Source organism: Schistocerca nitens, chromosome 6, assembly GCF_023898315.1.
Source record: "Schistocerca nitens isolate TAMUIC-IGC-003100 chromosome 6, iqSchNite1.1, whole genome shotgun sequence".
Classification (NCBI taxonomy): domain Eukaryota; kingdom Metazoa; phylum Arthropoda; class Insecta; order Orthoptera; family Acrididae; genus Schistocerca; species Schistocerca nitens.
This window is the reverse complement of record NC_064619.1, coordinates 366,632,439-366,648,594: the sequence shown is the minus strand read 5'-3', so window position 1 is coordinate 366,648,594 and position 16,156 is coordinate 366,632,439. Positions and strand designations below refer to the sequence as shown.

The window sequence follows — 16,156 nt, the reverse complement described above, 5'->3', positions numbered from 1 at the left end:
TCTGACAGACCCACATCGCACAGCATTCATTTTGGCAATGAGCTGGTCATTTCAAGATGTTGATGGCTGACTGGAGCATGGCTCATTCTCCACCAAGCACAGCCATCTTTAAACCATCTGTGTGATGCACCACCACTGAAAATTGTCTGAATCTTTCAAATGATTTTTACCTGGCTATCACCCAGTTTCTAGCAAAATTTGATGCAGTAGCACTGCTCCAGTCATTCCTTCATTTCCCCTGCAGTGGAAAAGCAGTGCACACCACTCACTCAAGTGCTGCTTGCCAGCAACTAATGCTGTTGATAGGCAGGAAAAAATTCATCAATGCACATGAAGGTTTAAGGGTGGCTCATGCAAGCATGCTAGATTCAAATTCATCAGGTGGTGGTAAAAACAGAGGGGGTGGGGGTGAGGAGGGTCTCATATATTTTTATGACAGACCTTGTACATGTAGCACAGAATAATACATATTTGGGATGCTGTGCTACTAGTTTGTGGCTTATTTCGAGATGGTTAGCTCATTTATAGCAGTTATGAAGTACTGAACATAGATGGTACCAGAAACTCAACAAATATCCCTTACCCTGCTGTGCAACCACAGACAGCAGAGGGTAATAAATTCTTTGGTGTGATGGAGGATGGTACATGTCTTCATAATAGAATATAAAGACTAATATGAAAATAAAAATTTCGGTAATATGTAGATCTCATATGACAAGTGTTTTGATTCCAAACAAAGGTACATATAGCTCCCTACTCTTAGTCCATGTTGTTATGTGGGATATTAAAATGCTATCTCACACTTTTGTTCTCATACAAGGGGTTTGAAATATGAATGTATTTAATTTGCTATTGTGATCATTTCAATGAAAACCTGCTGATATACCTTAATGCACAGTATGCTAGATTAGATTGTGGGATAGGGAGATGAGCCATACCTGGTTTGGATTCTTGTGTCAGTTTGACTATCAGTGTTATGGTTCAGCAATCTGTCTGAGAGCAGAGTTTAGGCAGTTTCCTATACTTGTTGTAACAAATGCTGGGCTGCTCCCCAATCTCTGCCTTAGAAAATATGATACACAAACATTTAAAATTTGAAAACACTTGGAACAAAGTTTACACGATACACAGACTATATGCTGTGTTACCTCTGTAAAATACTGTGCCACACTGGACATTAATCCATATGTGATGGCAGTGTTCTGCTTTGTAGAGTGACAATAGTGAATCATTGAGGACTGTAAGCACATCAGTTATTCCAAGTTAAATAATGACAAAACACAATTAAAACCTAAATAATTACACTTCACTTTGACTTGTCATGTCCTTCACCATGTATGCTTCATTGCCAACATGCAAATTATTACTTTAGCCAGTGCTGAGGATCTGAACACATCAGAAACTGTTGTACATTATGACATTTAGAGTTACTGTGCTTGATAGGTACTTTCCTAAATTTTGTATAAAAACTGGAGAATGCAATAAGTGACTGGAAATTACAGAGAGACAAAATAGCTGACTAGTACTTACCTTGAGGAAGTGAAATTCCATTATTGCTAACTGACACATTTAAAAGTGAATAAAATATTCTTAGATTTCATAAATGTTGGTGGAGACATAAGTTGGGGAAGGTTAGAAAGGAGTGGCAGGTCTCTCAGACCCCAGGATTAGAAGCACACACCTGCTGAGAAGATGAGAGAAAATAAATGTGAAGAGGGAGATCAAAGATAATATGAGGGTGGTTCAGAAAGTAACCACTGTTTTAGTGTGGTACTAGTATTTGTGCATGAAGTACCACCATTGTCAAATATGCTTGTTCTCTGATTCAGTAAGCTTCTTGCTTTGAGAATATTATCCTTGTTCTTTCACATGTTCACTTGTTAACAATCTCAAAACATGAATGCTGTAATAAAAAAAATCCCACAAAATGCCAAGTGTGAGCAGTAATAAGATTTCTTTCAGCACAAAACATTTTGGCAGCAGACATTCGTCATCAGTTTTGTAGTGTATACAGTCCAAACATTATGGGTGAAGGTGTTGTGCAGCAATGGGTCCAGTATTTTAAAAGTAGTAAAACAACCATTCATGATGAAGAGAGGAGTGGTACACCTTCTGTTGTGAGTAACGATCTTGTCAAGAAAATTGATGAAACAATTTGCAAAAATAGAAGACTCACCATCTCTGAACTTCCTGAAAAATTCCTGCAACTTTCTTTTACAACTTTGTATGAGGTTGTTCTTGGTCACTTAGTCTACTGAAGATTATGTTCTTGGTGGATATGAAAATTGCTCACAGATGGCCACAAAACTAAACAAATGGGCTCTGCCTTAGTAAGGAAGCAGTTCTGATCAGGCACTTTTGATGACCCTCCCCCCCCCCCTCCCCCTTAATGCCCAGACTTGGCACCAAGTGATTTTTCATCTCTTCACTCATGTGAAGAAGTGACTAGCATCATGACATGATGACAATGAACTCCAAAATGCCGTGAAAGATTGGCTGTGTGCCCCGGAAGCAGAATTTTATGAACAAGGTATTTGTAAATCAGTGAAATCGCAAGAGAGATGCTTAAATTTAAATGGTGACTATATTTAATAATAGCAACAAGCTGTAGTTTCATTATGTATGTTATAAAAACAGTCTCAAACAATTTCTGTGTAAGTTATCTACCGGGGTCTTTTGGATGGCCGAGTAAAATGGTATTGCGTCCATTTGCTGTTAGGATGTGATGCGTGAGCAATAGTTCTGGGTAGTGTGCACGTCCGGTAACCCGTCATCACTGTGTCAAGAGTGATACATGTTCGCAACTGGCCGGTCTCAGACTGTTCTTCGTAGCTGGTGGCTGTGTACACGCCACGGCGTGTGACTCAGGTTGCATTTCCTGTCAGCATTCCGATATGCCCATACAATTCTGCCATTACAGTTAGTTATTTACAGGAAGGAAAAGGTTATTCTGTGAATTACCTTCATATATTGGTAAGCACTGTGACAGCTTCAGTCTAGAGGTGTTATGACCTTAATTGAAAATATCATTTTCATTAAAACCCAACTGACAACCCAAAGAGTGGATGTCAAACCATGCCTTGAACAGTGCCTTCTCCTATTCCCAATGGATCTGCCTCCTCTGCCCTAAAACCATCCTGTCCAGACAATCTTGAAATTTCTTACTTCCTGCATCACTTCTCACTCTTTCCTGAAAAATATCACACAAAATCCCAAATCTTATTCATGATGAATCCCAAGCAACCTGTAACCTGAAGAGAGACCACTCTTATTATCATCCTCCCTGTACACCGAAGCTCCACTACTGTCAAGGCCTTGCCCAGTAAGAATATGGTAAGTGCAGGTGCTCCCCATCCCATAAAAAAAAAAAAAAATAAAAAAAAAAATAAAAAAAAAAAATTTGAACTCATACCCTGCACCACCATGGAGACAGAGGTATCAGTTCAGTGTGAGTTTAAAGAACAGCAGAACGTATAATGGATATCGACCAGTAGCAAATCTACCCAGTGCCAATCTTCATGAAATCTCAAAACACTTTTACCATTCTCTGTGAAGTTAATAGGAGTCCCGTCCCCATCTCCTCCAACTCTGGTTCTTGGCTTGATATCCTCTTGGCTATTGTTGTTCTTGACAGTAAGGAGTTTGTGGCTTATAGCAGAGATGCTTCATTAGCTTACAGACATCTAAATATACAGTTTAACACCCATCCTTTCCTTCCATAAAGACTGATCTGCACAAAATCATTAAAACTCTAGCCCCCTTATAAGGATCACAGTTGTTGCCATACAATTCCTTACCTATCCTGACCCAAGGAACAACCACCTTATACCTACTTCCCAAAACATGCAAAAACAACTACCTGGCAGTTTCATTGTAGTTGGCTTCGGAGCCCTCTTCAAATGCCTCTAACCACTCCACATATTTTGTCTACAAACAAATCTCCCAGGCAGTATCTTAGTCTCATCCTCTTTCTTAAGTTGGAAGTTCTACCCCATTTTGTCATCCAGTACCATTTAGGCATTTAATGCCTAAATACCTACTCTGCCAAGTATATGGATTTCTCGTGTCAAGACCCAAAATAACAAAATGAGGCCCTCCCTGATATCCTCCAAGTGCCATCATCACTGTAACTTTCTGTTAACCTGCATAACATATTTATCAGTTCATATGACATTCCCAAACTGTTATCTTTATATGAATTTGTGCCGCCGCCGCCCCCCCCCCCCCTCCAAATTTTTCATACTGTAAACCTGCCACATACAACCAACCATACCTCTTACTCCAGCTCCTCCACTGGTAAATTCTATAGCATAAACAAGCATAACAAGATAAGAGAAAAACACTTCATGTTAACCAATCACTTCATGTTAACCAACTTACATGTACTTGTAGTATACAGACCATAGGAATGACCATCATGAAACTGGCTGAGAACATGAGTGAATGTAGAACAACAGTCCTTCTCAGGGATACCCAGAACACAGTTGCTGGAGATGACCTGGAGTGTGATTTAAGGGACCTGAGTGCGTGGTGTTCATACAGGGTATTTCAATCATAGATACTAGTTTCTCTGAAATGTGGAGGTGGAACTTGCTCACCAACATATTCGCACATCCCGTTACAGTTGTGGTCTTATTCTTTATTAACCTTTATTAACATAGAGTACTCTCACTACTTTTTATTTATTTATTTATTTGTTCATTTGTGTACTGAATTATTTAATTACTCATTTTTAGCTGCATTCCTTCCTCCAACTTCACCTCCCCCCCCCCCTCTCTCTCTCTCATGCATCCCCCTTCATCATTTTTCCCCCATCATCCTCATCCTGGGATCTGAGTGCACTGTCTGTTCTTTCTGACATTCCTCAATACATCCCACTTTCTTCTTTGAGGAAGAAACTAATAGTTTCAAAAGCTAGGGAAGAGTTTGTTGTTGTTGTTGTTGTTGTTTTCCCTTAGTACTGGAATTTTACCTCCTGAAGGTAAGTTCTGTCTAACTATTCTGTCTAGCTGTTGCAAGATGTGGTCTTCAGTCTGAACACTGACTTGATGCTGCTCTCCATGCCATTTCATCCTGTGCTAGCTTCTTTGTCTCTGAATAACTACTGCAACCTACATCCCTTTGAATCCGCTTACTTTATACATCTCCTGGTCTCCCTCTACAATTTTTACCCCCCACACTTCTCTGATGTACTAAGTCTCAGAATGTGTCCTATCAACTGATCCCTTCTTTTAGTCAAGCTGTGCCACAAAATTCTTATTTCCCAACTACTGTACAGTACCTTGTCATTAATTACATGATCTACTCATCTAATTTTCAGCTTTCTTCTGCAGACCACATATTTAAAGGCTTCTTTTCTTTCCCTGTCTGAGTTTATCATCTATGTTTTACTTTCAGACAAGACTACACCCCAGATAGATACTTTCAGAAAAGACTTCTTAACACTTAAATCTGCCTACAGTGTTAACTACTTTCTCTTCCTCAGAAACAGTTTTCTTGCCATGGCCAGTGTGCATTTTATGTCCTCTCTACTTCAGCCATCATCAGTTACTTTACTGCCCAAATAGCAAAACTTGTGTATTACTTTTAGTATCTAATTTCCTATTCTAATTCCCTTAGTGTTGCCTGATTTAATTTGACTGCATTCCTTTATACTGCTTTTGCTTTTGTTGATGCTCATCTTATACCCTTCTTTCAAGACACTGTCCATTCCATTCAATTACTCTTCCAAGTCCTTTGCCGCCTCTGACTGAATCACTGTGTCATCAGCAAACCTTTTTTTCCCTTTCTCTGAATATTAATTTCTTCTCCAAATATGTCTTTGGTTTTCTTTATTGCTTCCTCAGTGTACAGACTGAACATCACTAGGAATTGGCTACAATCCTGTCTCACTTCCTCCTCAACCACTGCTTCCCTTTTATGCCACTTGGCTTTTTTAACTGCCATCTGGTTTGTTTACAAGCTGTAGATAGCCTTACCTACCTTCCAGTTAACATTGTCAAAATCTTTCCCTAAGTCTGCAAATGCTATAAACAAAAGTTTGCCATTCCTTAACCTGTCTTCTAAGAGAAGTCATAGGGTCACTACTGCCTCATGTGTTCCTACATGTCTCCAGAATCCAAACTGATCTTACTCGACATCAACTTCTGCCAGTTTTTTCATTCTTCTGTGGATAATTTACGTTAGTATTTTGCAACTGTGACTTATTAAACTGACAGTTTGGTAATATTCTGACCTGTCAGCACCTGATTTCTTTGGAATTGGAAATATTACATGCTCCTTGAAGTCTGAGGTTATTTTGCCTGTCTCAAACATCTTGCGTGTGAGGTGGAATAGCTTTGTACAAAGGATATCAATAGTTCTAACGGAATGTTGTCTACTCAAGGGACCTTGTTTTGATGTAGGTCTTTCCGTGTTTTTTTGAATTCTTCTTGCAGTATCATATCTGCCACCTCATATTAATTACATTCTCTTTCCTTTCTGTGATATTGCCCTTAAGTTCATTTCCCTTGTTTAACCCTTGTATAAGTTCTGCCTTCCAACTTTCCGTTATTTGCTTAGTACTGGTTTTCTATCTGATCTTTTGATATCTGCATAGCTGATTCTCTTTTCTCCAAAGACCTCTATAATTTTTGTGTAGGCAGTATCTATCTTTCCCCTAGTTATATATGCTTCTGTATCCTTACATTAGCCCTCTAGCCATTCCTGCGTCTCATGTTTTCATGTTGCCCTGTTTATCAGTTAAATTAATTATCTCTTGTGATGTCCAATGATTTCTACTAGGTCTTGTCTTTTTATATAATTGATTGTCTGCTGCTTTCACTATTTCATTTCTCAAATCTACTCAGTCATCTTATATTGTATTCCTTTCTCCTGTCATTAATCACTGCCTAAAGTTCCCTCTGGAACTCTCAACAACCTCTGATTCTTTCAACTTATCCAGCCCACATCTTCTTAATTTCCTATCTTTGAACAGTTTCTACAGTTTTAATGTACAGTTCATATCAATAAACTGCAGTCAGAGTTCACATCTAACCATGGAAATGTCTTACAGTTTAAAATCTGGTAAGAAATCTCTCTCTTACTATTATACGGGGTGATCCCTTGATGGAGAAAGGTAAATGCATCAGTTTGGGGTTAGGAACCCTGGTACAGAAATGGCCATGTTGAAAGTTATAGAACACATACGCATGTACTGTTGCTGCTAAGACAGTAGAGTAGCCAATTTTCAGAGGTGATAGTATGGACCAAAACAAGAAACAAATGTCTACTAAACTTTGGCTCTAAAGTGCATATCTTAAAAGCTATGAGCACTTGTTCATTTTTGCTAGTGTGAAATAAATCTCTTCTTCTGAACAAGTGCGAATAGCATTTAAGGTATGCTTTTTAGAGTCCATGATTACCAGTCATTTTTTCCTTGTTTTGGCCCATATTACCACTTATGAAATTTGCCTAACATATAGCAACAACAGCACTGGTACAAGTATCACACTGTCAGAGCTACCAGAAAGATTTTCGCTTATAACTACTGACTCTGTCGTTTCTGGACCAGGGTCCTTTACCTCAGACTGATACATTTTCCCCTTTCCACCATGACTGGCAGTTTGTAATATCAGGGTGATTCCTTGATCACCCTGTATAATCAGTGCAAAACTTTCTGATGTCTTCAGGTCTCTTCCACATATACAACCTTCTTTCATGACTCTTAATCCAAGTATCGGCAATGATTAAAAATACACTCCTGGAAATGGAAAAAAGAACACATTGACACCGGTGTGTCAGACCCACCATACTTTCTCCGGACACTGCGAGAGGGCTGTACAAGCAATGATCACACGCACGGCACAGCGGACACACCAGGAACCGCGGTGTTGGCCGTCGAATGGCGCTAGCTGCGCAGCATTTGTGCACCGCCGCCGTCAGTGTCAGCCAGTTTGCCGTGGCATACGGAGCTCCATCGCAGTCTTTAACACTGGTAGCATGCCGCGACAGCGTGGACGTGAACCGTATGTGCAGTTGACGGACTTTGAGCGAGGGCGTATAGTGGGCATGCGGGAGGCCGGGTGGACGTACCGCCGAATTGCTCAACACGTGGGGCGTGAGGTCTCCACAGTACATCGATGTTGTCGCCAGTGGTCGGCGGAAGGTGCACGTGCCCGTCGACCTGGGACCGGACCGCAGCGACGCACGGATGCACGCCAAGACCGTAGGATCCTACGCAGTGCCGTAGGGGACCGCACCGCCACTTCCCAGCAAATTAGGGACACTGTTGCTCCTGGGGTATCGGCGAGGACCATTCGCAACCATCTCCATGAAGCTGGGCTACGATCCCGCACACCGTTAGGCCGTCTTCCGCTCACGCCCCAACATCGTGCAGCCCGCCTCCAGTGGTGTCGCGACAGGCGTGAATGGAGGGACGAATGGAGACGTGTCGTCTTCAGCGATGAGAGTCGCTTCTGCCTTGGTGCCAATGATGGTCGTATGCGTGTTTGGCGCCGTGCAGGTGAGCGCCACAATCACGACTGCATACGACCGAGGCACACGGAGCCAACACCCGGCATCATGGTGTGGGGAGCGATCTCCTACACTGGCCGTACACCACTGGTGATCGTCGAGGGGACACTGAATAGTGCACGGTACATCCAAACCGTCATCGAACCCATCGTTCTACCATTCCTAGACCGGCAAGGGAAGTTGCTGTTCCAACAGGACAATGCACGTCCGCATGTATCCCGTGCCACCCAACGTGCTCTAGAAGGTGTAAGTCAACTACCCTGGCCAGCAAGATCTCCGGATCTGTCCCCCATTGAGCATGTTTGGGACTGGATGAAGCGTCGTCTCACGCGGTCTGCACGTCCAGCACGAACGCTGGTCCAACTGAGGCGCCAGGTAGAAATGGCATGGCAAGCCGTTCCACAGGACTACATCCAGCATCTCTACGATCGTCTCCATGGGAGAATAGCAGCCTTCATTGCTGCGAAAGGTGGATATACACTGTACTAGTGCCGACATTGTGCATGATCTGTTGCCTGTATCTATGTGCCTGTGGTTCTGTCAGTGTGATCATGTGATGTATCTGACCCCAGGAATGTGTCAATAAAGTTTCCCCTTCCTGGGACAATGAATTCACGGTGTTCGTATTTCAATTTCCAGGAGTGTATTCTCTGTGTGCAAAATTCTACCAGATGGCTTCTTGTTTCATTCTTTTCCCCTAGCCCATATTCATCTACTATTTCTTCTTCTCTTTCTTTACAAACTATTGAATTTCAGTCCCCCATCACAATTAAATTTTTGTCTTCCTTGACTGAATAGTTCCTTTCATCCCATCACATCTTTTTTCAATCTCTTCAACATGTGTGGAGCTAGTTGGTATATAAACCTGAATAACTATGGTGGGTGTTGGCTTCATGTCTATCTTGGCTATGATAATAATGCTGTGCATGGTAACTTACCTGCATTCCTACTCCTACTCCTGTGTTACCCCTATTTGATTTTGTACTCACCAGACTAGTTTCACATTTTTATCATTTCTGAAAGTGACTTTTCCTTTAGTTGCAATAACATGTATACAATCTCTTTTTCCGTATCATTGTTTGGTTTCCACTTTAGAATTTTCAATTTTTTATATTATTACAATTTTATTTAACATTGAACCTTACATATTGTAAAGTATCATGTGTAAGAAAATTTCTACGTGCAAGTAGATCTGAAAGGAATATATTCCCTAACAGTACTACATTTCTTACTCTTGTACACATAATGATAATAATATACATGATTAATTCTTTTTCTTTAAGGATACCTGCCCATTGGCCATCCAACACTATATGAGTACTTCGTGGATGTGGAGAAAGATGAGTGGGTGGCTTGGGAATGGGTGGTGCCGATATATGAACATGATCCTGAAAAAAAGTTCAGTGAGATTCTGGTTCCCACTACAGATTCAGTGCGCACCACTTGGCTTCTGACACTTATGAATGATGTGAGTCATTATATTAATACACTATCATATTTGTGTGGAAACTAGAAATAGGAATTTTTATCAAAATGTTTGTATGGCACAACTAGCTCCCACATTTGAAGGTCAGTAAAAATCAAAGAAATTAGGAACACAAAAGTTATGTATGAAGTAGGTCTCAAAACCTTGCAGATAAGCTTTAGGTCTGTAGTGTATACATGTTAAAATAAATCAAAACTATAGATAGATGTCAATTTTTTGTTTGTAATGCAGAAATACTACATTTTACAGAAAGCTTTTATTGTGGAATCCATTTATTTGTTCTTTTAAAGACTCACTCAAGTGAGGGCTAATGTTGAAGACACATGTTGATGTCATTCATGAACATTATCCACCTCTTTACAGCTCACTTTGAACAGACTAATTGCCACTCTGTATTGCTTTCTGTACTTCCATTCTTATTTATTTAATGTAAGCTTTTCTATATCCCTAACAATAATAACAAAAAATATAAAATGTCTAGGTCTAAAATTGGTCATCTTGAAATCATTATATTCTGAGATCAGTTAACTGATAGCATTTATCTCAAAATTAAAAGTGGCCAACAAGATATTTCTCTGCTGTTGAAGAATTGTCATCAGTTTGATGTAGCTTAGACCACAATAAGTTCTGTAGTTTGTTATAATATGAGTCGGAGGTCGCAGTCACCAACTAATCTTCTTCCTTGGAGTTGTGATAACTCCACATGCAATTTTTCTTCAATATGGTGTACTATGAAATTAGATGAGTGTTCTGCAGTGGAGGTTTATGATGTCCATAGCAGTTACCTTTTAGTTCTACCAAAAGTGCCTCATGTATAAAAAAATCCTTTACCACTAACCAACTTAACAGCTGGGTTTTTTACCCCAGAGGCTTCATGTATTTATTCTTTCTTGGGCTGACTTAAATGTGTCTGATTGCATATCAGGGTCCTAGTCCAATATTATTTCATTCTTTGATGAGGAGTCCCTCAAATAGTAGCAAAATACCTTCAATTTATCTCACCTGATGTCTTCAATGTTGGACACTTTTGAGGGATTTCATCCTTTGAGCTAAGGTGGTTTTCATTTTAATCCAATAGAATTTATTTTAAAACGCAGAACTAATTTGGAAATGAGAACAGGATCACTACAAGAAAAACATCTGTACTAGCCACTGACTGCTCTGTGATTTGCAATCACAGATGCACCAGTACTGAAAAAAATTTTGACAGTGAAACCACTACACTCCCCTTATCAAGTTGTGATGTTGGTGAAAACTGCAGTGCTATAGGTAATTAAAAAGAGCTCATCCATCATTGTACTCCCATAGCAGTGTTAGTATTGTGCCCTCAAGGGGCGAAATTTACTTCTGCTGCACTCCTTATCTCCAAGAACACTTAAGCAAAAATCTTCAGAGAATGGTGAGAAGTGAGAAACTCTTTTGTGCAGTTCAATATGTTAATAAATTTGTGTGTCTGACAGTCTCAGAGTCTCAGAATAAATATTATGATGTTGTGCAGTAAGTATAAATTCATATGACTTTTCTCATATAGTGACAGAGGCACTTATTGCATCACACAAGGATCACATGAGTGGTGGGATCAGTTTGATATATAAATATATTAGGCAAATATAGAATAAAGTCTATGAGTTTCATATTCATTTGTTGTGGGATGAAAGCCAATTTATATTATTTCAGCATTGCAAACTAAATGGCCTTAAGAATAGAAAAATAGAAAAAAAATACACCAGTATCATACTCACGTAGATCACCTGGCATGAGCCATCTACAGAATGTTCTGTGACTTCTTTATTTGTTAACTGCTCAGTGCTGCATCTGTCTGCTTTACAGAATCATTGCTCTTCATTGTGGCAGAGGTTCAAGGAGTAAAAATTGGCAGTGTATATAGTATTCTCAGGCAAGTTTGTGAAGTCATTCTCCACAATCCTCAGTCAATCTCCCCTAAAAACTGATGTTAAAGACAATAAATTCTGCCCAAATTCAAGTGAAATTAAAGAACCATCTATCCAAGCAGATCATATGTATATGCTCAGGAACCCAGTGTCATCCAAATAAATCCACTTTTCCAATCAGACCCAAGCAGTTGAAGACAGTAGCAGCATTTGTGTGGGTTGTGCTTGTGTGAATTTGCATGTGTGTTCTATTTCAGAAGTAGGACTTTTTTTGTCCAAAAGTGTAAATGTTTAACAATCTTTCCATTGTGTGACTCAGCGCCTCCTCTAAGTGGTGAATAGTAATCTACCCTTTTCATATTGCTAAAATCAAACAGTGAAAAGTCCAGGATGGATTGCAGCCAGACACAATGAAAAGACTGCTAAGCAGGTAAGCTTTTAGACACAAAAGTTCTTCTTCCAAAATAGAGCGTGCCCACATGCACGCGCATGCGCGCCCACGTACACATGACTACTGTCTTGTGCAACTGCAACCTGACTATGGTTTCACCTGCATCCGATGTGTACAGCAAACTGACATGGATGGTGAAGGAGGATATGTGGGGCCTGGAATGGGAGAGATAGCAGGGTAGGGGTGAAGGGAGATGATGTGCTGCATGTGGGGCAAGCAGGGGCATGGTGAGTACAGTATGGGCTACTAGGTGCAGAATCTGGAGACTATGCTGGGGTGGGGGAAGAGGATAGGGAAAGGGGATAGGTAAGCTGTAAAGATAGGTAAGCTGTAAAGATAGGTAAGCTGTAAAGATAGGAGAAAAGTCTGTAGGAGCATTGGTGAGACAACATGTACGTGTAGTGCAGAAGCAAGAGCAGGCAAGGGGATGTGTTTGGAGGGGACATGGACTAGTAAAACTGAGTCCAGGATGGTTATGGGAAAAAGGATATTATACAGGAAAAATTCCGCAATTCAGAAAAGCTGGCGTTGGTATGATGCAATTCAGATGGTGCCAGCAGTGAAGCAGTCATTCAAGTCAAGCACATCATGTCAGCCAGCATGTTCAGCAACTGGATGTTCCAGCTGTCTCTTGGCCACAGTCTGTTGGTGGCCATTCATGTGGACAGACAACTTGTTGTCATCCTCAGGTAGAAATCAGCACTGTGGTTGCAGCTTGGCTTGTAGAACACATGACTGTTTTCAGAGCCCTGCCCTTGGTGCATTAGGAGATGCCTGTGACAGGACTGGAGTAGGTGGTTGTGATTGGAGGATGTGTGGGACAATTCTTGCATCTAGGTCTATTGCAGAATATGAACCTAGGGGCAGTGGGTTGGGGGCAGGAATGGATTGTGGATGGACAAGAATATCGCATAAGTTTGGTGGATGGCAAAATATCATCATGGGAAGGATAGTGGGTAGAATATTCCTCATTTCAGGGCACGACAAGAAGTAGTTGAAACCCTTGCAGAGAATGTGGTTGAGTTGCTCCAGTCCTGTGTGGTACTGAGTTATGAGAGGAGTTCTCTTAACTCTTTTATGGCCAGATGTGCATATGTGGGATGTGGTAGGTAACTGGAGAGACTAAGCACGGGAGATCTGCTTCTGTTAATGGTTGGGTATATTTGGAGAGGGTCTGCTTGTCATGCTACAGATGAGATGACCAAGTTTGGCTTAGCTGTATGGAAGAGACTTCTTGGTATGGAATGGGTAGCAGCTGTCAAAATGGTGGTATCATTAGTGGCTGTTATGGTTTAATGTGTATGGAGTTACTGATGTAGCCATCCTTGAGTTTTATGTTGAAACTACAGATGCATGATCATTAGGATAAATATAACATGAAGTATTGATCTCAGGTGTCAGGCTGCCACTTTTTGTAACAACCTTACATCAATTATCTGCTCATTTACTATTCAATTTATTACACTGATTCATTTTCTGTTATTAATTTCATTCCAATTTTAGCAAGCATGCATATATCTCTGCACTGGTTCAATTGTGACTAACTGATGCTTGGACATAAAACATAAACAATTGTTATTTCATAATTGCAAGATAGTTTTTGTATGGATTGAAATTAACATTCCATCTGTATTTGTGTAATAAACTCACATAAATGTTAGGAACGTTTTCCAATTAATAATCTTCATTACATAAGCTATTTTATAAAAAAAATGGTTCAAATGGCTCTGAGCACTATGAGACTTAACATCTGAGGTCATCAGTCCCCTAGAACTTAGAACTACTTAAACCTAACTAACGTAAGGACATCACATACATCCATGCCCGCGCAGGATTCGAACCTGCAACTGTAGCGGTTGCGCTGTTCCAGACTAAAGAGCCTAGAACTTCTCGGCCACACCGGTCGGCTACTTTATAAAACATTGTTAGTAAAAATATTTTATGAGTTTCAGTACTAAGCTCTAAATACCATGTAAAACTTTATGTTTTAATGTAGAGGAATGAGTTAATGCAGAACTGAATGATGACTGTCTGTGTACACTAGCAAGATTTTGATTTTAATACACAAATTTTCTATTTCTAATAATGAATGATTTAGGCAGCAATAGTCACAGATATATACACTGAAGTGCCAAAGAAACTGGTACTGGCATGCATATTCAAATACAGAGGTATGTAAACAGGCACAATATGGCACTGTGGTTGGTAATTCCTATAAGACAACAAGTGTCTGGTGCAGTTGTTAGATCGGTTACTGCTGCTACAATGACAGATTATCAAGATTTAAGTGAGTTTGAATGTGGTGTTATAGCCATTGCACAAGCAATGGGACACAGAATCTCTGAGGTAGTGATGAAGTTGGGATTTTCCCATACGACCAATTCACGAGTGTACCATGAATATCAGTAATCCAGTAAAACATTAAGTCTCTGACATCGCTGCAGCTGAAAAAAGATCCTGCAAGAATGGGACCCACAACAACTGAAGATAATCATTCAGCAATGACAGAAGTGCAACCTTTGTGCAAATTGCTGCAAAATTCTGTGCTGGGCCATCAACAAGTGTCAGCGCTTGAACCATTCAACGAAACATCATCGATAAGTGCTTTCAGAGCCAAAGGTCCACTCGTGTACTCTTGATGACTGCACAACACAAAGCTTTATGCAATGCCTGGGTCCATGGCACTGATATTGGACTGTTGATGACTGGAAACATGTTGCCTCGTCAGATGAGTATCGTATCAAATTGTATCGAGTACATGGACGTGTACAGGTATGGAGACAACCTAATGAATTCATTGACCCTGCTTGTCATCTGGGGACTGTTCAAGCTGGTGGAGGCTCTGTAATGGTGTGGGGCATGTGCAGTTGATGTGATATGGGACCTCTGATATATCTAGATACAACTCTGACACGTGACAGGTACGTAATTACCCGGTCTCATCACCTGCACCCATTCACGTCCATTGTGCATTCTGATGGACTTGGGAAATTACAGCAGGACAGTGCACAACCCACACGTTCAGAATTGCTACAGAGTGGCTCCAGGATCACTCTTCTCCATTTAAACACTTCCGCTGGCCACCAAACTTCCCAGACATGAAAATTATTGAGCCTATCTGGGATGACTTGCAATGTGAAGTTCAAAAGATATCTCCACCCCCTCATACTCTTACAGATTTATGGACATCCTTGCAGGATTCCTATTGCGGCACTTCTGTGTGCTCACAGGGCCCTACATGATAATAGGCAGGTGTACCAGTTTCTTGGGCTCTTTCCAGTAGTTTTTGTAAGTCGATTTTATTACAGTGCTATGCAATAAACACGTGATTATGAAATAGAACATTGTGTCAACCTGAATTTCTTGGACTTCTCTTAGCACTACAAAATCCGTATCTACACTGTCAAGAACTCAGCAAGTTGCAGCAAATTTTGGTGGAGCAGCTAAGTCACAAATTCTTTATAGCTATTGCACAATTAGAGATTGCTGAGAAATGAAGATGAGTATTTTCTGATTAACTGTTATGCCCTGTTATAGTTTAAGATCAGCTTAAGGAAAGTGGCTTGTTGGGTTGAAGAGGACCTTGTGAAGTGAGTGAGGGAGAAGGTGTTGAAGTTCTGGTGGAATATGGATAGGGTGTCTTTACCCTCAGTCCAGACAACAAAGTTGTCATCAATGAATCAGAACCAAGAGCTGAATTTGGAGTTCTCCTTGGTTGGGAAGGATTCCTTTAAGTAGCATGTGAACAGATTGCCAGAGATGAGGCCATGCATGTGTCCATTGTCATACTGCAAACGAATTTGTAGGTGATGC

The 16,156-nt window shown here is 40.5% G+C and overlaps 1 protein-coding gene across 1 annotated transcript in view; it reads left to right on the top strand.

Annotated features, from left to right (window-relative positions):
- LOC126263364 (dynein axonemal heavy chain 10) overlaps positions 1-16,156 on the top strand; it is a 1,742,213-nt gene that overhangs the window by 1,167,060 nt on the left and 558,997 nt on the right. Inside the window, exon 43 of the mRNA XM_049960456.1 lies at positions 9,798-9,998. Within this exon, the coding sequence (XP_049816413.1) occupies positions 9,798-9,998 (201 nt within the window). The remainder of the gene's footprint in view (positions 1-9,797; positions 9,999-16,156) is intronic.